The sequence below is a fragment of the Mobula birostris genome, chromosome 17 (assembly GCF_030028105.1).
Source record: "Mobula birostris isolate sMobBir1 chromosome 17, sMobBir1.hap1, whole genome shotgun sequence".
NCBI lineage: Eukaryota > Metazoa > Chordata > Chondrichthyes > Myliobatiformes > Myliobatidae > Mobula > Mobula birostris.
The window spans coordinates 2702967-2728615 of NC_092386.1; the positions used below are offsets into that span (position 1 = coordinate 2702967).

A 25649-nucleotide genomic window follows, 5' to 3' on the forward strand; every position below is an offset into this window, starting at 1 on the left:
GATGAAAGGCCTTGATAGTGTGGTTGTGGAAAGGTTGTTTGCTATGGTGGGAGAGTCTAAGACCTGAGGACACAGCCTCAGAATAGTGGGGTGTCCTTTTAGAACAGAGATGAGGAGGCCAGAGAATGGTGACTCTGGAATTCTTTGCCACAGGCAGCTGTGGAGGCCAAATCTTTATGTATATTTAAGGCAGATGTTGATAGATTTTTGATTGGTCAGGGCATGAAGGGATAAGGGGAGAAGGCAGGAGATTGGGGAAAAGAGGAAAATTGGATCAGCCATGATGAAGTGGCGGAGCAGACTCGATGGGCCAAATGACCTAATTCGGCTCCTATATCATATGGTGTTATGGCAATCATGCAGATTCTTTCAGCTCATTCTTTATATTGGTTTGGATTATTTTACTTGAATTGTATGTCAGTGAATTTTATTCATTTGATCAGCCTTTTTATTAAATAATTTCTGTATTTCAGATGTTGATGATGGCATGGGAAGGAGATTGCCATTTGGATAATCCCTGTTCAGCTTATTTCTTGGACTGTGTACCTGGTGATCTGGAATTACAACAAGCTATTAATGACATTGATGAGCGACTGAAGAAGAATGCAGTATGGTAGGTTGTTTTCTATAGTCATGTTTTGAATTGGGTAGTTACAACTAACAGTTATTTCCGAGTAATATGCTCATATCATTTCTTTTTGTTGGGTGAAGAGGTTGTAGAATGTAGGAAAGAAGTACTGCATGGTGGTGGTTTTTTTAAAAATCAATTGCATATTGTTTGTTTTTGATGAGCAAGTGGCAGATATTTAAACATCTGGTTCTTAAATTCAGCTTAAACTTGTTCTAAATAGAGAGATTCCATGATCAACAGAGGAGGCCAAGGATAAAATTAAATTGAAACACAGAGTACACAAGGTGGGAAAGAGCTCATGGTAGATTCTAGGATCAGGAATTTCTCAGAAAATAGCTTTGAAAAACAAAAAAATTTATGAGAAAGGAGAAAATCTTTGCTGGAAAATGTGCAGGTTGTATCAAAGGGACCAGTAAGTTTCTATAGATTGTGATATAGGTAGTGTGGGATCTCTAGGGTGTAAGACTGGGAAATCAATATCAGCAAGTAAAGAAATGGCATACATTCCCCCCATCTACTTATTCTGGCACCTTCCCCCTTCCTTTCCAGTCCCAATGAAAGACCTTGGCCCAAAACACCGAATGTTTATTCATTTCCATAAATCTGCCTGACCTGCTGAGTTCCTCCAACATATTGTGTGTGTGGCAGACACACATGCACGTTACTGACACTAGTTAGAAATTGTATGGCAACACTCTCCTGTACCAATTAAGTGACATTGTGTCCCAAATAAACCAAAGGGAACCCTGGCTATTTTCTCTTATTTTTGTTCTTTTAGAGTTATCACAAATAAGCAACTGTCCTAATTAACCGATGGCCCAATTAACTGGAATCCAATGTATCTAGTTGAGCCACTTTGTTGTCCAGTTTGCTGTGTCATAAAACATTGAAGTGCATGTACATCTGCAACCAAAACTTTATGACAGTGGTATAGCTAACATAGCACTAAGAATAAAGGATCAGTCAACAATTGGATTGCATCGTATCCCAGGGTTGAAGTGTCTACTACTAGAGGGCATGCATTGAAGGTGAGATGGGGTAGGTTCAAGGAGGATACAAGGAGTAAGTTTTTTACTCGGAGAGTCATGGATGCCTGGCTTTTAAGAAACATTTAGTTAAGCACATGGAGTAAGGAAGATGGAATTGGATTGAATTGAACTGAATTGACTTTATTTCTTATATCCTTCACATACATGAGGAATAAAAATCTTTACATTACACTTCTGTCTAAATGTGCAATCATAGTAATTTATAATAAATAGAACAGTCAATGTAATATAGAGTACAGTCAAATCAGCGTGAGTTAATTAGTCTGATGGCCTGGTGGAAGAAGTTGTCCCGGAGCCTATTGGTCCTGCCTTTTATGCTACGGTACTATTTCCCAAAAGGTAGCAGCTGGAATAGATTGTAGTTGGGATGACTTGGATCCCTGATGCTACTACGGGCCCTCTTTACACACCTGTCCTTGTAAATGTCCTGAATCATGGGAGTTCACAACTACAGATGCGCTGGCTGTCCGCACCACTCTCTGCAGAGTCCTTTAATTAAGGGAGGTACAGTTCCCATACCAGGCAGTGATGCAGGAGGGAAGGTCATTAAATAGGTAGGAGGGATTAGTGTTTGGGTGTTTGTGAATTGCTTTTTAGCTGGTTCAGCACAGCATTATGGGCGAAGTAGGCCGTTCCTATGCTCTACTGTCTATGTTCTAAATAAATTTACAATCAACCAACAATGCTGGAAGAGCGCTGTTTAATTGGTTCTTCAATAATGCATTGTCTGGTATCAACTGAACATTTGATGGTTATCATAAAGGTCCCTTTATGCAAATAAGAGAACACTTTCCTGATACTGCCCTACCCCAAAAAATCTTGGCACTTATACAAGGTTAACAGTCCTAGAGATTTTTTGGGTGTAATTTCTGCATCATTGAGGAGAAGTACATGACAAGTGATTTAATTGAATTATGCTGCATGCTAAGGCAAGCAGGAAAGATTAACCAGGACTATAAATTTAGCCTCTTCAAGGGATACAGGAAAAACGATTGTGTAGAATTTTTAAAAAATGTAGATCCTAACAGATCCAGTATGGCTTTTTAGCAAAATATTTCAGTGGGGTATGTGAAGATATTCCAATGGATTTCATTGCAAGGACAATCTATATATAAAGCTTTACTCTATTTTGCTTGTTTTGAGGGGGTTTTTTTCCCTCTGCATAAACTGATTTTTTGATAGTTTATTTGATTTGTATTGTTTATTTTCTCCTTTCTGTTTTTCAGTATTGAGGAGACTGTGAAGGAACTGCAGTCAGATTTTGATAAGCTCTGTGCAGAATGGAAGCTGCAGAATGGTGACAGCTTGCAATGGTTAAACAGTTCCAATACTTCCTCTATCAAACTGTTCACAACTCCACGTAATCAATTGACAGAATTTCTGAAAGCACTGGTAAATCATTTCATTTTAGAGCTGTAAAACATAGTGAAAGCGTTTGATTTAACGTTACTCTTGTCTCAGCTTGCAAAACTATGAAGTTTAAACTTGGGAAAAGTACCTAATTTGCAACTTTTTTTGATATCTATTATTGGAGTATCTGACTACCAGTTTTTCCAGGCATTGGGCAACACTTTCTGACTGCTCTTTCTCAGAATCTTAAAGAATGAAAAGAGTAATTTGACGTATCAATGCGGGATCTTGATCAGCTCTTCATTGATCCCATTCCACCTCTTTCTTGTCATATTCTCTATTCAAAAAGCTGCATTCAGTTTTTAATGGCAGATTATTTTATCTAAGTCTAGGATCAGAAGAAAGGACATTTTGCTGTCTAGAACTTTCAAGTAAATTAGCTTTGAAGGTAAACCCAAGTGCTTGTCCCACTGTGCAGGCCATTCTGAAGAGATTACTTCAGCTGACATTTGGCCCCTTATCTTTATGCGCAGAGACCTAATATGCATCAAGTAACAGTAAAAAGCTGTTAATTGTGCAGCAGTGTTTGTGATGTGGGTGATGCACTTCAGACACACGGGGTTTTGCCTCAACACTCTTGCTCCTTGACAGCCATTTATGGAAATAACTTGTTTCTGCAGGTGTTAGGCTAAGCATCCTGATATAACTTTTAGGGGTGTTCAAAGACCATCTGATAGCTTCTTGTACACATGAACTTTGAGCTATTGTAACAAAATGGAACTTGTGTTAGAAGTTAGTAACTCGTCTACTGAAAAGAAAATCGACAGCTAAGATACTGTTCTGATGCATTAGTTTAGAGCAGCATTTGTGAAATTTAAAACCGAACTGTCTGTTCACTTATTCAGGGAAAGTTTACAAGAAGACAGGGTCATGAGTAGGCCACAAGATCCGTCAAGCCTGCCCCCTATTAACTATGAATATAGAATAAGTATGCTGGCTTCAACTTCTGTGGCAATACCCCATAATTCTCAATTCCTTGATATTTCAAATTATCTATTGTAATATATCTAATAATATAGCCTCCACTATCCTGGGGCAGAAAATCCTAGAGATTACTATCCACAGAAGCATTTGAGGGGGAAAAGGGACAGAATAGCTAAAACAAAAACGTAAAGTGGGTGAATAATTGTATTGAAATGTATCAACAAATATTCCATATATGCCGAGTGAATTTCCTGAAAGGTCAGTTTATTCTGCTATTTCAGAGTAGCATTTGGGAAATAACACAAAACTTGACTCTATGTTGTAAACTACAATTCAGATTTATTGCAGGACAAGTTTTTTCTCTTAGATTATTCTGTAAAACTGGTTTTCCCCATGCAGTCAGAGGGATCTTTAAAAAATCATATGCCATACAAGATACAGTACTTTTTTTGGACTGTGGAATTAGTTAGAAATTATGTCAGTTCTGTTGAGTATTTGTTCCAAGTTTACTAATTATCTCTTTTTTCTTGTGCTACAAGCTTCATTGTCTGAAAACTGAGAAAGGGCTGGAGGAAATGATCTTGCAGCTGCTTTTGGAGCTCTCTGATGAGTGTGGTGTAGTTTTTCCATTGACTTCATGTGGAGCATCATTTCACCTTCCTTCCACAACGTCAATTCATGCTGTTGAAGACAGTGGTTTTCTTGATGCCTTGTCCTTGTGGGATGATGTGAGATTGTATCTTCGTCGGTTCATCTTTGATAAGCTTCAAAATTGTCAAGAAATAACTGATATGCTTACAACCTTTGAACTCAAGACTCAGTGTCTTCGGCAACTTCTATTTTTGTATCCAGAAACAGAAATTATAACCAGATATCAAAATATCCAGTTCCAGTCTGTACAAGATCTGCTACAGAATAAAGTCTTGATCAACGTCAATGAGATCAGTTTTGAAAAAATGGTTCATGGATTTGAAAACATCATTCCTTTGATATTAAACATGATGAGACAAGATTTATATGCTTTACGTACACTTGTGGAGGAGTCTAAAGTACTGAAATTTATTAATGAAACATACCTACAAAATATTGCAAGCGAACTTTACATTTTGATTGACAAGTTTTGTGAGCAGCAGTTGAAGAAAAATGCACTACATTCGACAAAGCTACATGGGTCAAAGGCAAACAAATGTTTAAACAAGCAAAAGGGAACAGTACACTCTGTGGGTCAGTGCTTTCTGTTGCTATTCATTTTAGTAGAAAGAGCTTTGGTATGTTTAATGGTTATGCATATTATTATTTTAATCATTTAAATAAAAAATTACATCATCAGCTTTGGCTCAGATGTAACATTCACAGTGTTTTGGCTTGAAAAATCCACTTGGGCACTTGAACATGTTCCATCAATGGAATACTGGGACAAAGGCATGGTCTTTTGACTGAAGATATAGGAGGTAATGCTTGCTGAGGTGGATATAAAAGATGCTGTAAGACCATAAGATATAGGAACAGAAGTAGGCCATTTGGCACCTCAGTTCTAAAAGGACGTCCTTCAATCCTGAAATCGTACCCTCTTGTCCTAGAATCCCCTACCATGGGAAATAACTTTGCCATATCTAATCTGTTCAGGTCTTTTAACATTCTGAATGTCTCTGTGAGATTCCCCCTCATTCTACTGAACTCCAAGGAATACAGCCCAAGAGCTGCTGGATGTTCCTCATGTGGTAACTTTACCTATTTTTCCCTTTTTCCTTTAAGCAGCCACAGACATGGAGGATTAATGGCACAATGTTGTTAATTTTAAGGATTGGCACTGAGTTAAGGTTAGGATAATATTTATAACCCTGTACTTTCTATAATGCTGCAAATAACAGCTATCAAAATTCTTATTGATTTACTATCAGATCATAAGTATTATTTTAATATTTCAATTGTTCAAATATATCACCCAATCTTAATCTACACTCCTTTAAATTCCTAATTTAAGAATATTTTTCTTCAGCCTTCATTGTAAAATGTCCCATGATTAGGTTAGGGTTAAATTGGGGGTTGGCTGAGGTTGCTGGGCAGTACTGTTCAAATGTTAGCATTTATTTCAAGAGGTCTAGAATACAAGAGCTCCTCACCTAAGAAAAATTGTGCTGGCATTGGAGAGGCATTCAGAGGAGATTCACAAGGATGATTTCAGGAATGAAAAGGTTATCATATAAGGAACGTTTGATAGCTCTGGGTCTGTACTTGCTGGAATTTAGAAGGATGAGGGATCTCTTTGAAATGTTTTGAATGTTGAAAGGCCTATATAGTGTAGACGTGAATAGGATGTTTCCCATGCTGGGCGGGGGGTGGGGGTGGGTGGTGGTGTTCTAGGACAAGAGGGCACAGTGGTGCCTTCCAGGGCATAAACCAGCAGGGATTAAATGAGTAGTGTTTATTCTTCCAAGTACTTGTTAACCTAACTGAATAATTTTTATAAAAGTTAGGTTGCAAATTTGTTGCACTATAGTTTATAACTGTTTCGATGGCTGACATGAAATCTTTGTCCTTCAAGAAATTATTTTAATATTTAAAAATATTGATGTTAAATGTTTAACCATTTATTACTTCACTTTACTTATGTAATTTGGTATGTGGGATCTGTAGATGCATATAATGAGAAAAATACTATTGAAATTATGGAATGCTCCAGCTATTTCATAATTCACCACCAGATTGGGGAAAATAGCTTTGCAAAAATCTTCAACACTCTTGGTACAAAATAACTTAATATTACTCTTTAGTCATCATGTCTCAGATGTTATACTCTGAATTGAATATTAGGAGATGGCTGAGGTGTTTCTTAATATCCTTCCCAGCATTTTAACCTTCACCTTTGTGCAGTCTTCTGGTTTTGTTGTTTCCAAGGTTTGATATTTGCATGAAATTCTTGTATTGAACTTCATGGGCAAAAGACTGCAGCTTCAATTATGCAGTTTAGTTGACTATGAATCTATCAAGAATTGTTATCATTGCACTCTGTAATTTCATCCATGTTTGTAGGTATTGCAGGATTTTTGAATTTGTTGCTAAGTTCTTTGGACTGTGTCTGGTTGGAAGATGAGATGTTGCTCATTGATCAAGTTTAGAATAATGTATGAGGTGAAAGAGGCCAAAGCCAGAGGGCAGAATGAGATCAGTATGAAGAATTAAAGAGACCAGCAAATGGAATCTTAGACTGAATGGAGGTGTTCATCTAAAACACCAGCAAGATCCACAAGGCAGAAAGGGAGCACCACTACCTGCAAATTTTCCTCCAAGTCAAAACCATCACGACTTGTAAATATGTCCCTGTTCTTTCATCATTATTGTGATTAAATCCTGGAATTCTTTGCCCAACAATATGGTGATGCTGCTTTTGTCAGAAGGACTGCATTAGTTAAGAAGGTGCTATGCCACTATTTGTTCAAGGACCATTAAAAAATTCAAAGTTTAAAGTATATTTAATATCACAGTGTGTATACCTTATGTAACCTTGAAATTCGTCAATAGAGTCCATTTGAAAAAAACATACAGTAAAGGTTGGTCTTTAACAGGCTTTTTTTCCTATACAGAAAAGACCATCAAGTACCCATTATGCAGAAAAAAAGAACAAATGGTGCAAGCAATAAAAATATAAACAAATAACACAGAGAACATGAACTGCAGAGTGCACAACCATGGAGCCAATTCAGCACTAATGTGAGTGAAGCCAGTCCAGGAGCCTGATGGCTGCAGGCCACAGCCACAGAGCTGAGGTGTATACTGATGGCTGCTGGCCACAGCTTCAGAGTTAGCTGAAGTGAGTAGTCTCACGGAGCAGTGAGCTGAACAATGGTTCATCTTTCATCCTATACATAGGTGATAAACGCTCCACAAATGATTTCTCTTAAAATGAAAGTGTACAAGGTTTTGTGGGGAAAAGTCATGAGAAACTGGATGACTTTGATTTAGCTCCAGTGCCTTCTTGCTAATTAATCATTACACCAACTGACACCTACATTACAATTTAGAAGTCTCATATTAATGCATCAGATCCACCATATACACTAACTAGAATTCAGAATCCTGCCTGGTTGGGATGAAGAGGATAAGTTATCTAAGAATAGAAGTTTGTTAGCTGAGAATGAGAGAAGCTTATGGAGAATTTGAAACAATAAGAAATTCAAGGAGAATAGATCTGCAAGACCACAATCATTGGAAGTTATTGGAGATTTTTATCTGCTCTTGAATACAGAATAATGAACCTAGAGCTATTAGGTGAAGGTGGAATTGAATAATCAAAACTTCAGAGTGGTGTTCAACAGTGAAACTATCTTGGTAACCTGCAGAGCTTGGAACGGATGTGACTCCGCTTTTAAACTCAAGATGATGATGATTGTTTTGAAAGGGGAAATAGAAAAGCTAGAGGTTTCTGATGTATCCTTAAAATCCCATAAAGGAAAAGGAATACAGTTCCAAGACTAAAGAGAGCTATATTTTGAAAGTACAGAAATGTATCCATAGTTTTTTTCTGCTACATTAAGCATTCTTTTATGGTGTTATTTGAAATATAAGGAGTACATGAAAGAAGTGAATCTGATCAAATTGCCAATAGAATTTTAGTAAGCAAAAAGTAGCAGGATTCCCCAGTCTACTTTAAGATTTGGAGTTTAATTTTTAAAATACAGAAACTTACCTCATGCAGTTGGGTGCAGCCAGCATGTTTGACAATAAATTTATGCAGGAAAATTAAATCAGAGGTAAATCATTTCATGATTACAAATTCCCAGAAGATCAGGACATCCTCCTGAATAAAATGTGTAATAATTGGCTTTAGACCATGGCAGACACATAATTCTTTCTACCAAAGGCTGTTATGGTATTGCAGAGCCACAGGGGTAATAAGAAAGAGGCTGGAAATAGGCTTGTTCTGCGAAGGATACTGTGGATAAAGTGATAGAAAATGAAGTGGCAATAAGTATAGTCCATAGGGGAGTTGCACTTCAGTTAGGGTCTAATATTTCTTGGAATATGGCAGCAAGCCATCTGATAATTGTTTACCTTTGCAGCACCATCTGTTCTGTTCTTTAGATGGCACTTAGTTGCAGTTAAATTACAAATGCTAAGAGATTTTTCCCTTTAAACCAGTCATGATCAATCATCCAGTATAAATAATGTTTGTTTTAGAATAATATCCAGAAGACATCAATGTGATCAGAATTTTCAAGATCACATTTATGTATGAAAGGTTTGGAGCATCTGTATCTATATAATTTAAATTCTATGTATGCTGCTGATTAAAATAAATTGTTTAAATGTTGAGAACTTGCATAAAATATTAATATAAGAACATGAATTTAATAAAGAAAATCTTTTAAAATCCTATTTTCTTCATTGTAAAAGTCATTCAATCTCTCAGTTTTAAATCCTTAGATTTCTTCTATTATGTTATACAGTATTTACCCAACAAATAAACAATAACATTGAAAATCTGATTCCCAGGTAAATGTTCTTGAGTTTTGAGAGTTCTTTAACCAGCATCTGAATTTTCAAATGATAATCAAAAAATTGGGATTTAAGAATTTGATGAAGTGTCTTGGCCAGAAATGTCAACTGTTTTTTGCCTTCCACAGATGCTGCTTGACCTGCTGCATTCCTCCAGCATTTTGTGTATTCTGTTGATTAGGAATTTCTTCTTTTTTAATCTCCTCATTCGGTCACATCTCTGAATCATGAAGGTAATAATAAACCAGTATTCTGACCTTTTATCAGACAACAAATGTGATTATCTGGCATCATTAAAAGATAGCAAGATGATACAATAAAGATTAAGACAAAGATAGTCAAAATCAACCAGGGAAAACTTGGTTGGAATTGAACAAGTGGTTTAACCCTTCCATGTCATGGAATTTGAATTTGATCTATCACCTGATGCTGCTAATTGTGGTCAGCACTGCATCATCATAGAAAATACTGAAAATGCTCAGCAGATCAAGCTGTATCTCTGGAGAGAGAAACAAAAGTAATATTTCAGGCCCATGAGCCTTCTTTCTGATGAACAGCCAGGATAGAAAAGATGGAAAAAACCTCTGCCCAAGTTACTTGCTAGAAATAATTTCTTCGAGCATATGTTCTGCCAAATTTCTACCTCCCCCCCCCCCCCCCCCCGCAACCAGCCAGTTGAAGTTTTTTTGTCAATTCAGAACACAGTTACAGCATAGAAATTAAACATCACTGGCATCAAATTTAGGTCATAAAATGTATTTTGATTTTCTTCCCATCAACCGCTTACCCAGAACTCACTAAATATTAAAATTAGACCCAGTAAATCTAGAAATGGTCAGGCAGTGGTAAAAATAGTTTTAAAAAGAGGCAATTAACTATTATGTATGGAATGTATCAGTTAACAACAGCTAGACACTGTGACCTTAAATGGGCAAAGTATACTCAGTAGCAAAGTTTTATGTAAGTGTTAGGAAAGCTAGCAATTATTGCAGACTTGCCCATAAGATGATGTTGCTAAGCCATTTCCTCTACTACACATTGTTTCTAGGAAAGATAATAGAACAATATTGTCAGGTAGTGAGGTCTAATATATAGATCCATAAAGGGATGGCAGAGTGTTTCCAGACAAGGACTGGTGACCTTGAGGATACCATACAAATGGTGTGTTCCTATGGGCCTTTCCTTTGTTTTGCTGGTAGTGATGTGATTTGGTATATACTCTATATGCAACAAATTTAACATTATGAAGTGTAGTATTGTTGAGTATTTGGAACCTGTTGGATTAAAGCTTTCATACATTCCTTTGAAATTATTATAATTCATTGCATTTTGTTATCTATTCGTTCATCTTCAGAGCAGCAAATGAATAAAACCAGTTGATGCTTTTTGATGGACATAGCTGATTAATATCTCCGATTTGCTGGTTTGGAATGAAAATGTAATTAAAGTAAGAAATGTCTGTAGTAAAGGATTTGTCTAGAGCATCTGATGATTTGTGGATATGTAATAGGATGATTTCATCCTCTTAGGCAGCACCTTAAGGTTGAAAATGAACTGCTTCCATTTCAGTTCTGTGATTCTGAAGTGGCTGCTGTCTAATACAAGGGCAAAAGAGGGAGCAGTAAAATACACAGCTCTCTGGATGACAGATGTACAGAGCAGAGTGAAACAAGAAAAGTGGATGACAGTTGCCAGCTAAATGTTATAGTACAGAGGAGTATTAAGTAAGCATTACGAGAATGGCTGTACTGGCTGCGTCACTATAGGCAGCACAGTATTAGAGCTGGTAGAGCTGCTGCCTCATGGCTTCAGTGACCTTGACTCAATCATCATTGGAGCTGTCTACATGTGCTCCACATATTCTTTCTGTAAGTACATGGGGTTCCTCCAAAATCCCAAAGATGTGAAAATTGATAAATTAATGCTTCTTCTTAAACCCATCACCCCTACTGGGGAATCGTCTGCCAACAGCAGCTTTTCTTAAACCCATCACCCATATTCTGATACTCTGATCTGGGCCAGACTTTTAAGTTGTTCCCCTAGAAGAAGCCCATCTTCGAAGATCCTACCTCTTCCAGGGTTGAGGTCTTTGGATCATCTATTGGAGTTTCTGTAGCTCTAGGTTTTTATGGAATGAAGTTGCTTGCCTCTCCTCCTTTCACAACCAGCTTGGGACCACTCATGGTGAAGTGGAATTATTTGGCTACCATAAAATAGCGCTAGTGCAGGGGTTCCCAATCTGGCATGCATGGACCACCCTAGTTAAGGGTAGGGATCCAAGCAATGGCTTTAAAAAGATTGGGAATCCCAGCTCTAATCTGAAATAATGAAGCAAGATCTGATTAAGTTCCTTTGAATAATGTTCGCTAATATCATATAGTCTGGCTATTATTGTATAGGATAAGCCAAACAAGCCAGAATGCAAAACAAACGGTGGATAAAAATTTAGGATTTGAGATAAAAATGGCTGGCTCTCATATTAACAGAAGGAATGAACAAATTATCTAAATTTGTAGAATTCAGTATTGAGTCTTGCAAGTAACAACAAGGTGCTACTTCTTAAGCTTGCATCAGGCCCTGTCATTGTAAGGTTGGAATTGGAGTGGCACGGCCAATTAAAGTGGCAGCTAAGCAAAAGCTCATTGTCAATCTTGTGGAGGAAGGCACACTGCGATTACCACATACAGTACATTGGGAGAACTGCTTTACCAGGAAAGTCACTTTAGGTCCCTGGATGGTGGGAAGAGGTGAAAGGACCGAATCTTGCAGGTACATAAGCAAGCACAACTCACTCCTGGCTCCCTGTGCTGTCTGTACAAAATTGGTATGTTCCCCTTCCACCACATGCTCCAGTCTCATCAAAAAGATGTATGCACTGGCAAGTTAATAGCCACCATAAATGGCCCCAAACATCTCAGTCAGTGATATAATCAGGGAGGGGTTTTATCGGAATTTTCGGAGGATAAAATGGGATTAATGCAAATGGGTTCTTGGTGGTTGGTAGGAACACTGGGTCGAAAGGCCTTTTCCTGTACCATATGAGTTTTAAACATCTGGCTACTTTAATAGTAGGAATAAAAAATGAAATCTAAAAGTTATCTAGTTGTATTTTATACTGTAATTTGAAAGTACTTCACTACTGGACCACTAATTAAAATTATCTGTAGGAACTCTTAACAAGAAAGTTCAATTAAAAAGTGAATTGAATAAAAATAGCACAGAATAACAAGCATATTTGCTTGCTGAACATTTAACATATTTCAAGATTTTAAGAATTGTTGAAAAATCTTATTGAATGTCAAATAATATTTTAAATAGTTATTTGACATTTTGCTGAGTAAATAATGCATAATCAGTATTGCTTTCTGCACATTTACCCCAATGGAGATAACAAGATTTGGTAATGCTTGATAAACTACCACAGTAATGATGCACAATGGACTGAAGACATTTTATCCCAGTGCTGTCTTCACCTAAGGTTTCTGCATGAACCGAGCACAAAGTGGTATTTAAACATGCCAGTGGTCCTTGCTTTCACACCAACTTGCTGGAGGGACTCCATAACACTAATTCCACTAATTCCACAGATGAAGGATGCAACAGAGTTCCTCACAAATGAAGGCAGATAGTCATGCACTTTAGAGATGCTTGGCTGTTGTAAGGATTGTATGAAAGCCGATATGAAATAACATGTAGAATGGGGAACCAACTCCAAACTTGCATACAATTAATATAGAACCTGGAGTTCATTCTTCTGATGAGGAAGCGGCGGATAATAAAATACCAAAGTAAATGCATTTGTCCTTCTAGGTTGGAATCGATGGGTTCTGTAGGAGACTGTGTATATTATTACAGTGTATGCTAACTACATAACTGATGTCAGCAATTTATTCTGTCTTCTTCAAAATGTTACGGAGTACCAAGTAATGATGCTCTAATGTGCTTTTAATGCTGCAGATCAATTTCTTAGTCAACTTTCCCAAGTAGTCTAACATGTCTTATAAAAAAATGGAAATGCTTTGTTAAATTTGCAACCCACCTTGTTCTTCCTGTTCCTGAATATGTCCTTTTCAATCTCTATGGTTTTCATCGCATTTGTTCATTGAAATCTGCCAACTGCTGCAGGCAGTACCATTTCTGTTTCATCCCACCTATGGAAGGCGGTCCCATTCCTGTTTCATCCTACTTACGGAAGGCAGTCCCATTCCTGTTTCATCCTACTCATGGAAGGTGGTCACATTCCTGGTTCATTCCACTTATGGAAGTGAGGGTCATACTCAGTAGCTTCACATAATTGTATGCGATTTAGCCCTCCAATATTGTCAAGAAAGCCTAGTTAATGTCTGCTGGAGTACAGTACATATTAAAGAATTCTATAAAATATATGTAGGCTATATTTATTATGTACAGTATGGTACATAGCACAGTACTGTAGTGGTTAGCGTGATCACTTCACAGTGGCAGTAATTACTGTTTTCAAATCCTGCTGCTGTCTTTAAAGATTTGTATGTTCTCTCCATGACTGCACAGGTTTCCTCCAATATTCCAAAGATGTACAGTTAGGGCTAGTAAATTGTGGGCATGCTATGTTGGCATGGTAACCCTTACAGGCTGCCTCCAGTGCAATCCTGGCTAATTTGATTTGATACAAATGACACTGTTCACTCTTTGTTTTGATGTACATGTGACAAATAAAACTAATCTTTAGCTTTGTAGTTAAGTGTAGTAATTTAAGAATTTAATCTTTCTTTATTTTGTCAGTTACCAAGGAACAGACTAAGCAGATAAGAAACTTAGATCTCACCACCCATCAGCTTAGAAATCTTTCCCAACTGTTAAGAATTCTTCTTCATATGGAACAAAGAATGAATGAACTCCTTTCAGAGGTCTTTTTGGAAGACACTTTTAAACAGCAAGACAGAAATGTTCGAGGTATGTCTTATCTATTAGTATCTTATGTATTTAGTTATACAGCGCGTAACAGGTGTTTCCGACCAAACGAGCTGCACCACCCAGCAAACCACCTATTTAATACTAGCCTAATCCCAGGACAATTTGCAATGACCAATTAACCTACTAACGTATGTCCTCAGACTGTGAGATGTAACCAGAGCAGCCGGAGGAAACCCATGCAGTTCACGGGGAGAGCATGCAAATTCTTGACAGATGGCAATAGAATTAAACTCTAACCTCCAGAATGCCCTGAGCTGCCATAGCATGCTAACCACGATGCTACCATGGTGCCCATTAAGAATGATCAATTTCATTTTCAATCAACGTACAGGATCAAGCTATTCTTATATACTCAAGAGAGAGCAGTTCCCATTGCTTACCTGGACCTTCCACATCCATGCTATTGTGTCTTGGTATGAAAGAGTGAAGTATGGTGCAGAGTGAGATCTTCCTGAAGTATGTAACACAGACAGTGCTTATAAGCATGACAAATTTATTTTAAGTTTGTATTGTTGACATTTGAGGGACTCGGTATTGAGCCCATAGAACCTCACTCCGAGAAGCTTTGTAGCCTTGTATTTTCTAAAACAGCATTGACTCCAGTAACATTCAATTCCATGGACGGTAGGTGGTGGGGAAGTGAGGATGCAGTGAGGAGCACCTTTTCCACCTATCACCTCCATGCTTCTTGCTCCCCCCCCCCACCTAGCTGGTTTCAACTATCACTTTTCAGCTTGTCCTCCTTCCCCTCCCCACTTTCTTATTCTGGCCCTTCCACCCCCCCCCCCACTTCCTTTCCAGTCCTGATGTTTAGGCCTGAAACATTGTCTGTTTATTCCCCTCTGTAGAAGCTGCCTGACCTGCTGATTTCCTCCAGCATTGGCTACTTTGTATGTGGCACAACTTTGCCCCTCAATTGTCATTTTCATTCAGTAGACTCTAGAGAAAGCCTATCCTGGGGTTAGATATGTGCCTGTGTGTGTGAGTGAATGGATGCATGGTGGGTGGTGGTGGTGGTGGGGGGGAAACGGGAGGAGGAAGGAGTTTGTTTTGTTGTTGTTGTTGTTGTTACTGAGCATTGTGGGCATGCTATTTTGATGCCAGAATGTGCGACAACACTTGCCGGCTGCTCCCAGCACATCCTTAGGTTATGCTGATTGTTAACACAAATGATACATTTTATTGTATGTTTCAGTATATATGTGGAAGAAAAGTGAACTCGAATCTGAACAGAAAAATCAGCCTCACTGTTTAAAATTGAAGGACAATAAAGTTAGGCAAGTTCCTAACCTTATTTCCTTAGATTCTTTATTTCTAAAGAGAACTCAGATTGAATATAGGACTTGATATTTGTACATGGAATCATAGAGTAATAGAGAAGTACAGCACAGAAACAGGCACTTTGGCCCATCTAGTCCATGCTGAACCATTTAAACTGCCTAGTCCCACTGAGCTGCACCCGGACCATAGCTCTCCATATCCCTACTATCCTTGTAGTTATTCAAACTTCTCTTTAATGATGAAATTGAGCTGGCGGCTCAATACACGCTCCCACAACCTTCTGAGTGAAGAAGTTTACCTTCATGTTCCCCTCATACTTTTCAGCTTTTACCCTTAACTCATGACCTCTAGTTGCAGTGCCACCCAACCTCAGTGGAAAAACCCTGCCCTGCTTGTATTTACTTTGCTATACTCCTCATCTTTTTGTATACCTCTATCAAATCTCCCCTTAATCTTCTATGTTCCAACAAATAAAGTCCTAACCTATTCAATTTTTCCTTATGACACAGGTCCTCCAATCCCAGCAACATCCTTGTAAATTTTCTTTGTACTCATTTGACCTTATTTACATCTTTCCTGTAGGTAGGTGACCAAAATTGCACACAGTACTCAAAATTAGGCCTCATCAATGTCTTATGCAACTTCAACATAACATCCAATCTCCTGTACTCAGTACTTTGATCTATAAAGGCCATTGTGCCAAAAGCTTTCTTTATCACCCTATCTACTTGTGACACCACTCTCAATGAATTATAGGCCTGTATTCCCAGATCCCTTTGTTCTACAGCATTCCTCAGGGCCCTACCATTAACCGTGTAAGACCTACCCTGGTTGGTCCGACTTAAGTACAGCACCTCATACTTGTCTGAATTAAATTCCATTGGCCATTTTTCAGCCCATTTTTCCAGCCTGTCCCAATCCCATTGCAAGTTCTGATAGTCTTCTTTGCTGTCCACTACACCAAGATGGCACCTGCGTACAATGCTCCCGCGCTCGACATCTTTAGGATAGACCATGAAACCATATATTTCACTTCTTTTTTGTCATTTACATTTGTTTTTCATCTTGAATGTGATTCTGGAAATGTTGGAGCCTGTGATTTACGGTTTTGAGATCATTTGAGTGCTTCAGCACTCTGCAGTCTTTGAAAGAAATCCAGAAAACACAGGCAGCATGCACGAACCTCATGGCAAGAAGGCTGTGGGAAGGGGTGCAAGCCAATGTTCGACTCCATTTAGCCAATTAAAGCTTCCATTGTTCGTTAATTAAAGCGACAAGGGAGATTGATATATCGAGCCGAATGCGGAAGGTGAGCGTCAGCTGCCTATTTTTTGATCGCTTGTGCTATCGCTCTGCTGCTTAAGAGGAGAGACTGCCCTTTGATCACTGGTGAGACCACCCTGCTGCCAGAAAGGCGAGAGTCTGCAGCTGTTCCCAGATGATAATACCCAAGTTTTCTCAATTTTGAATATGGACTTTTTTTCAGTCCTGTAGTTTTACATATTCTGTGTTTTTTGCTAGATCTTTCTCAGTTTTTTTTGTGTGCAGGAGGCAGATTTAGGGGTTGATGTGCCTTTTCTGTTTTTGTTCTTTTTTATGTGTAGAGAAGGGATTTGGGCGTTGATAATCATGCTGCCGTTCTTTCTTGGTTTTGTGGCTATCTGGAGAAGAATTTCACAGTTGTATACTTTGATAATAAATGAACCTTTGAACCCCCAGTCTTGGTATCATTCGTAAATTTGCTAATCTAGTTAATCACATTATCATCCAGATCATTGATATATATGACTAACAACAGATGCCTGCTTTATCAAGAATGAATAACATCAATGTCCTTTAGTGTGATAATTACTAACATTTAAGGGTAATTACAAGGAAAGCATGGCAGCACCTCTGCTTCCTTAGATGTTTGTGAAACATAGAAAACCTACAGAGCAATATAGGGCCTTTGGCTCACAGTGCTGTGCTGAACATGTACTTACTTTAGAAATTACCTGGGGTTACCTATAGCCCTCTATTTTTCTAAGCTCCATGTACCTATCTAGAGGTCTCCTAACGACCCTATCTTATCCACCTCCACCACCGTCGCTGGCAGCCCATTCCTTGCACGTGAAGATTCAGCATGACATCTAAAACTTTGACAAACTTCTATAGATATGGGGTGGAGAATATATTGATTGATAGCATCATGGCCTGATATAGAAAGACCAATTCTTTTGAATGGAAAACCCTACAAAGAGTAGTGGATAAGGTCCAGTCAGTCATAGGTAAAGCCCTCCCCACCGTTGAACAAATAGCACTGTCATGATCAGCAGCATCCATCATCAAGGACCCCTACTATCCAGGCCATGTTCTCTTCAGCCTCAGAACCCATACCACCAGGTTCAGGGACAGTTATTATCCCTCAGCCATCAGCTTCTTGATCCAGAGGGGATAACTTCACTCAACCTCATCTGCCCCATCACAGAACTGTTCCCACAGCTCACTTTCAAGGACTCTTCATCTCCTGTTTGCAATATTTATTGTTTATTTATTTAATATTTTTCTCTGTTTTGTATTTGCACAGTTTGCTGTCTTTTGCACACTCATTGTCTGTCCTGTTGAGGGTGGTGTTCCATTGATTCTATCATGTTACTTGGATTTACTGTAAGATAATGAATCTCAGGGTTCTGTATGGTGAGACTTTGTTAATAAATTCACTTTGAACTTTGAACTAATTTTATCTTTGCTAGAAGTGCTAAAGAAAGCCACAACAAACTCTGATGTACCATCAGATATGAATAAAACCAACACCCAAGATGAGCAGTTACTGCTTGTGACTGAGGTAATCTAATCTCTACTATGTTTAGTGGCAATACTATATTTTTAAAATTTGTATTTCACAACACTAGCAGCACTGTTTATATTCTCACTTTAAGTGCTCTACAATAGGAGCCAGAGTTAGGCCATGCAGTCCTCTCCAAGATCTCTCCTTCATTCAAACTAAAATTGTGACAAATTTGTTTTGTTCAACTCCATAAATTTTTTGATTATATGGGGCCTAAATATCTCTCAATGACAAGCTGTCCATAGTTTTCTGGACTTCAGTATTATGATGATGTACAGCCCTTTGACTTTTTGTAGCCAGAGAAACAATGTTTCAAAATTTGGGCAGAGGTCAATAGACTTATGGAAGGAATATTGAGTCTGACAAATTGTTTTGTCAGAGGTTATAACTTGGAAGAACAGATAAAATGCCACAAAAGAGATCATTAAACAGAATGGATTTTGTTTTATTTTATTAAGATACAGCATGGTACAGGTCCTTCCAGCCCTTCGCACCACCCTGTCCAGCAATCCCTCAATTTAATCCTAGCCTAATTACAGGACAATTTACAATGACCAATTAACCCTCACCCCCCAACCGGTACATCTTGGATGTACGAGTGTACACAGAGGAAACCCTCACATTCATGGGGAGAACATACAAACTCCTCACAGGCAAGGGTGGGAATTGAAGCTGAGTCACTTGTACTGTAAAGCAATGTGCTAACCACTGTGCTACTATGGATATGGCTTTGTGGTTATTATACCTGCATTGACTGAGGATTAGTTAACAGAGGAAGAAACAAGGTGTGAAAGTATTTTCAAATTGTGTAACCAGGGAGACGTCATGGGGATTGGTGCTAAGCCCCAGAAGTATACAATTTGTATTGATGATTTGGTTGTGAAGATCAAGTGTAATATACCCATGATTGCAGACGATACAACACAAAGTGGAAATGTGGGTCATGAGAAGAATGTGGAGAGACTTGGCAGGTACATAGGTGGATGTGAAAGTGGAAGCATGTCGAGAAAGCTGAGGTCATCCAGTTTGCTGGGAAAAATTAGAAAGAGTATTTTTTTTGAGAGATGAGAGATTGAAAGATGTTGCTGATTAAAGGCACCAGGGTGTCAACATGTTCTAATTACTAGAAGTTAGTATGTAAACAACAGATGGTATGGTGATCTTCTTTGTAAGTGAATTTGCAAGAGTAAAGATGTCCTGCTCCAATTACATAGAGCCCTGGTAAGAATGCACCTGCAATACTGTGCATAGATCTAGTCCTCCCACATATTTTTTGTCATAGTTTTGAGTGAGGAGGTGCAGTAGTTAACCAGATTAATCCCAGTGATGGTGAATTTGTCGTGTGAGGAGAGATGAGACACACACGTGCAAATGGCGTACTTTTGCTTCCGCCTTTTATATTCTGATGTTCGTGGATCTACCCAAATAGGAATTTGTGAGAAGTAGAACTTCGTTTTCATCTAGTAAGTTTTTGGCTCCCAGTTGTCATTGCACTTTTCCTCCCTTCTCTTGTCTTACAAGGTTCAGCTTGTTGTTTTTAAAGAAGTCATGAAAGACGGAAAATAAATAGTAGAAAGGTTAGGTTATAAATTTGTATAGGTGCATCTGCCAACTGATAACACTGTGAAGGTAGGCCCTAGAGTAGACCTATTTTTATGCTGGTGTTAATTAATAAATGGTGTTAAATACTACTTGCAATAAATAGAAGTAAGATTTTTGTACAAATCTTGCAGTACTAAAAGTTAAAATGTTATTTTGGGATGATTAAATGGAATCATAATATGAATTCAAATATGTTTGCATTTCTATGAATTGCATTATTTCTTCTTTAAATTGCAGTGTGTTTCTCTTGAGTGTGCCTGGAGAAATGCTTTCAAGGGTTTGGCACATTCTGCAGCCCACTCTGTAAAGACTGTAATTGAAGAGGCATGTTCAAAATGCCTTAAGCAAGAAGCAAACCTGTATAGTTCAGGTAAAAGCTTAGCAATGTGTACAGAGTCAGTGGAAACCACCTGTAACGAATGGATGGAGAAAGAACAACCTAAAAAAGTGGCAAAGGTAATACCAGTTTAACAAAATATTGGTGTTTAGAGTGAAAGGAGGCAGGAGAATCATAGAAACTTATCTTAGACAGTCTTGCTATAGTATTCAAAAGTTTGGAAAGCTAACAGAACATGTCAGGTTCTGTGAGATTAATAGGAAAGTTATTGAGTGGTTGTTTATTCTGTTTGAAGAGCCAAGAACTGGGGTGTATAGTTTGAGGATAGGATTAACCAAGCACTGTAGGCATGAGGAGTCATAAAATGCACTTGTGTCCCATAAATCTATATCTTCAACTAATATAAAAATTGATAAAAGATCAAATGACCATGTTGGCCTGTTAATTTCCCCCCATCTAATATTCATGGATTTAATCCACTACAGTTAACAAAGGTCAATTTAGAAAAGGACATAAAATTTACATGTAAATGGCAACACTTTGAGCCAGATTAGAAGATTGCTTTGGGGCCTGTGTTTCCACAGTGCTATTGGTGGGACAAAACAATATAGATGCCTGACACCTGAGGATGCAGAAGGTTAACTACTTTTGCAGGAGATATCAGTTTATATAAACTGACCCTGACCTTTGACTTCCCTTTTATCTGAACAATGAACCTTCATTAAATATGTCTGGAAGTCAATGTCATTATATTACAATAACCTCAATCTCATTACCAAGGATCAAATGACCATCTTGGCCTGTTATCAAATCAATCAACTTTAATTATAATTTAAAGCATTTGTGGATACAGCTGAACAAAATATTGTTCCTTTGGGGCCAAGGTGCAAAGACATAAATGCACATTCAGAACAATGAGAGAGAAAAAATGAACATAGTCATGTAAGAAAACACATATTTAGTCCAAGACCTTGAGCAACAAGTTCCTGTGCTGATGAAGGGTCTTGGGCCAAAACACTGACTGTTTAGTCATTTCCATAGATGCTGTCTGGCCTACTGTGTTCCCTCAGCATTTTGTGTGTGTTGCTTGGATTTCCAGCATCTGCAGATTTTCTCTTGCTTGTGATTCCTGCAATTTGATAGTTCCCAGCAGTCCAGCCTATAATTCCACTGATCCAACACTGGAGGATAGCACCAATAGGAGAGGCTACCCCCCCCCCAACCTAGCACGGACGCCACGATACGCCACCTCCGGAATCTCCTCCTCACCTGGCCTGCAACAGCAGGCAAGCCCATGTTTTGAGGCCTAGTCCTTGCTACAACAGAGGTGACACTGCTGCCTCGCCTCCCATGCCACCACCAAAAAAAGAGAAACAGGCCTGTGTTAATCGGTGTCCAACAGGGTCTTGCAATCACAAAAGAAATATCCAAGACAGTTACTCTCAGATTCTCTGCATGCCGCCTTCGTGCACCAACTCCGGTGCCTTTGAGTAGCAATCAGCAGTCATGGCCTGCACCCAGTCAGCTCCTCCGAACCCAATCCACGCCTCCTGCGGCCCTGCGGCCTGGCGGTCCAACTCTCCTCCCCCAACCCAACGGCTGGCTTCCCCTTCTCTGAACTGCCTGCCACCCGGCGGGTTACTCCAAACACTGATGCGCTAGACCTGCTGCACTCATTATTAGAGTCCAGTATAGACTTACAATAAAAAAGCACATTTAACAAAGGGAAAAGCACCAAGAGGCCACTGCATCTACACACGCCACGATCTTACCGGAAGTCATATTGATTTAGGCATGTTGAGTAATAGTTAATATTCAGCATTAAACTATTCATAGAATATAATCAAGGTTGTGCTATGTTAGTTGAGTACAAATATATTTTGCCCTTGAAATATCCATAGTTCCTCAATGAACTTGTATTTCAGAACACGAGAATATGTAGCTATATTCCAGATACAGCCTTACCGGTGATACATCTTTGACTGTTAATCCAGAATTTTGGTTCCTATTCAGTCTTATTATCCTGAGGGTATTTAGACACACTTCGGAAGGAAGAGTGGTTAATTAAGTAGATTTAATTATAGTGTTGGACAATTGTGGACTTCCAGACCCGACTTTATTGCTTTAGGAAGTCAGGCAATTTCTCTTTTATTGCCTTCAACAGCAGTTAGCCTTATTAAAGGGTGAGAGAGTGATGCATACAATTGGACCATGGGCATGAATGGGTCTGTGATTGTTTACCTTGGTCTTTGGGGTGCATTTCCTCAGTCACTTAATTATTGATAACAACTGTAGCCTGATTTTATGTTCTCTTTCTCTGCATGTTCTCCCTTTTCTCTTATCAAAAAACAGTTTGTCCAAATCAGTTTGTTGTAGCTGTTGATGGGTTAGAAGAGCAAATTGTAACAGAGCTGAATTCATGCATTAAATGACATTGGCACAGCTATGCACCTCCAGTAGAATGAAGAAAGAAACCTCTAGCTAAATTTCATCCACATAAAAGAATTCACAGAAATTGTGGCATTGGCCAATGCTGAACACGAGATTGGTAAATTTAGTCCAGTCATGTCTCCAAATCATTATGGTTGTATGGATGGATTATTTTTTACATTCTCAGCTCTGATAAAAATTTTGGTGAGATTGTTAAACATGAATAATTGTTATTTAGTAATTCTAAAAATCATATTTCAATACTAGTATGTTTAAATTTTGTGTGTGTTGTTTAAATTAAGCCATCACAACTAATCTTTTACAAAACAATAAGTATATTTAATATTGTATTTTTATTGTGATTCAATCTACTTTATTTATTACAGTTCTCTCACCGTATTGTGCAGTGCAACTTTCTTAATAATTACACTTATTCTTCCCTAGTTTTGTTCTGACATCATGATAGAAATTGACATGTTACTTCCATTGGCTCTGGCAAGTAGTGAAAACTTTCTTCGAGACAATAGGGAAAACTTTGTGGATAGCTTTTCCAAAGTAGCTGCAGATGTCTTGTTTCGACTTCAAGAGAGAAGCAAAGATGTCCCTTCTAAGGTTCCATTACAAAATATGTATATAATCCTCTCTACGGCAATATTTGTTCACAATTTCTTAACCAGATACGAAAACATGCTGAAAGAAACGAGCCAAAGGTAAATTCTTCACTCTCAAAGCAAAAGAGTTAAGATTTTTTTTAAAATATGCAATTAAATGAATCGTTTTCGTTGCTACTCATATCTGCTAATTGTATCTGTATTATAAGAAAAGAATAATTGGTTTTGCATACAGGTGTGCTGTTATTTACATTTTATTATGTCATTTACTTTTTACATCATTGACACTGTGGCCAAAATATTGAAGCAATGTTTAAATTGTGTTAATTTTATTTTGACACTTTGGCGAGAAGAGAACCTAAATACAATCAAGATCATGATAGTATTGCACGGCAAAGAATAAATTATAAAATTGTTTTGAGTACGAACATTACCTTTAGGCAAAGAGGAAATGAATGATTGATAAATCATAATCAAGCATTGGGGATTGTGCAGATGATCTTATGCCAACACGTTAAATAAATGTGTTTTGATTTTTTTCTGAGTAGGTCTTTATTCTTGATACCAATTCGGCAGTATCAGGAATTCATCAGAATTATTCAATTTCAAATAACAAGCTACAACGTAAGAGTTTGTGCCACAAGTATTTTGCAAGATGCACAGAGCCACCACTGGGAAGACTCCAAATCTTTTTATGAGGTGAGAGAATTAATTTAGAAGTTTTTTGATTTTTAATCTGTTTCTGCAGTAGTAGTCTATTTTTATAGTCTCATTATGCTTAATAATATTAGAATAATGATTTCCGGTTAAATATAAAATAATGGGAGTATGCATAGGCCAGTGGCTACTTGACTAGATTGATAGCCTCAATTTCACACTCATAATTATTGGTTCCCTCTTGATCCAAATATTAAGCTATCTCAGCTTTTCATTTACTATTTATACAATACACATTTTGCATGCTTGTCCAGTGCTGAAACAGTTCCCAGTCTAATTGTTAATAAACATACATAAATTTCAAGATACTTTAGGCTTATATTTTAATTATGGTAATAGAATTTTAAATAATGTTAAAGTAATTAAGGTATTAAGTCATTTTTGAAGCAATTTGATTCATTGCTCTTTTTGGTTTAATAGAATTAACTGTACTTCATTTCATTAGGTTAAATTGAACACACTAATTATTTGGAATATTTTATGCCTAAACTGTAATTACGACTCTGATTTGTGTTATACTTATGTGTTCTCTGGAGAACTGTTCAGGAAGCATTTAACTATATTTTTGTGCTCTAATTTGTGTGGCTTTTTAATTAGAATTACAATATTTCATGAGATTTTTAGAGACAACAATATAACTTAAGTTTTGAATTTCACAGCTCTTTGGCTATTAAATAGGAGTTTCTCTACTCCCTAATTTCTTTAAATTGGAGCACCTGTTCTCAAATGAAATGATGTCAAGTTTGGAAAGTTACTTTTAGGAAAATTCCGCAATTCCTCGGTATCATTGATAATGATAGTCTCAACAAATTTAAGGGACTAGATTAACCTGAATGATTTGATCATAGTTACATGGGTGGATATGATTTATCTACTTCCCATACCTCAGCTGAAAGCTCCTGTGGTAGTTCAAGATTATATTTATTTATTTCTAGTTTAATTATTTCTCCTAAGTATATTTCAGATTGGTAAGCAAGTATAGACTGCTGAGTTGAACCAAACCAAGACTGATCCTTAAGGATAATTCTAATGGAGTATTATATTATTGGAGGTCCCATCAAGAAATAAAAGATTTCCCAAACTATTTGATTTTTTTTTTTTGGTTTTCTGATAGTATTGCGTACTGGAATATAAGAATGAAAAGCAGATTATCTGATGACTTATTTTACAGCTGTTTGTGATATTCACAGAGTGAAAATTATATCCTTCAAATACTGTACATCTTAAAATTATTTTCCTGTTGTTAATTTAAGGTTGTGAATGTTGTTTTATAATACTTCATTCTTTCTTGCTTACATATTTAAAAACAATTTGAACCAACTTAAATTAATATATCCTCTGTAGCAAATAATTTGGGTAACTAAAATGCAAATTTAGCATA

At 37.6% G+C, this 25649-nt stretch overlaps 1 protein-coding gene across 8 annotated transcripts in view; it reads left to right on the forward strand.

Annotated features, from left to right (window-relative positions):
* kiaa0825 (KIAA0825 ortholog) overlaps positions 1-25649 on the forward strand; it is a 314659-nt gene that overhangs the window by 19121 nt on the left and 269889 nt on the right. For 7 of the 8 annotated variants that reach the window (XM_072281205.1, XM_072281208.1, XM_072281209.1 and 4 more), the window contains exons 2-9: positions 474-613; positions 2907-3072; positions 4554-5238; positions 14272-14442; positions 18477-18568; positions 20411-20629; positions 23385-23650; positions 24100-24250. In XM_072281205.1, the coding sequence (XP_072137306.1) occupies positions 474-613; positions 2907-3072; positions 4554-5238; positions 14272-14442; positions 18477-18568; positions 20411-20629; positions 23385-23650; positions 24100-24250 (1890 nt within the window). The remainder of the gene's footprint in view (positions 1-473; positions 614-2906; positions 3073-4553; positions 5239-14271; positions 14443-18476; positions 18569-20410; positions 20630-23384; positions 23651-24099; positions 24251-25649) is intronic. The other variant, XM_072281210.1, reaches the window with a different exon arrangement.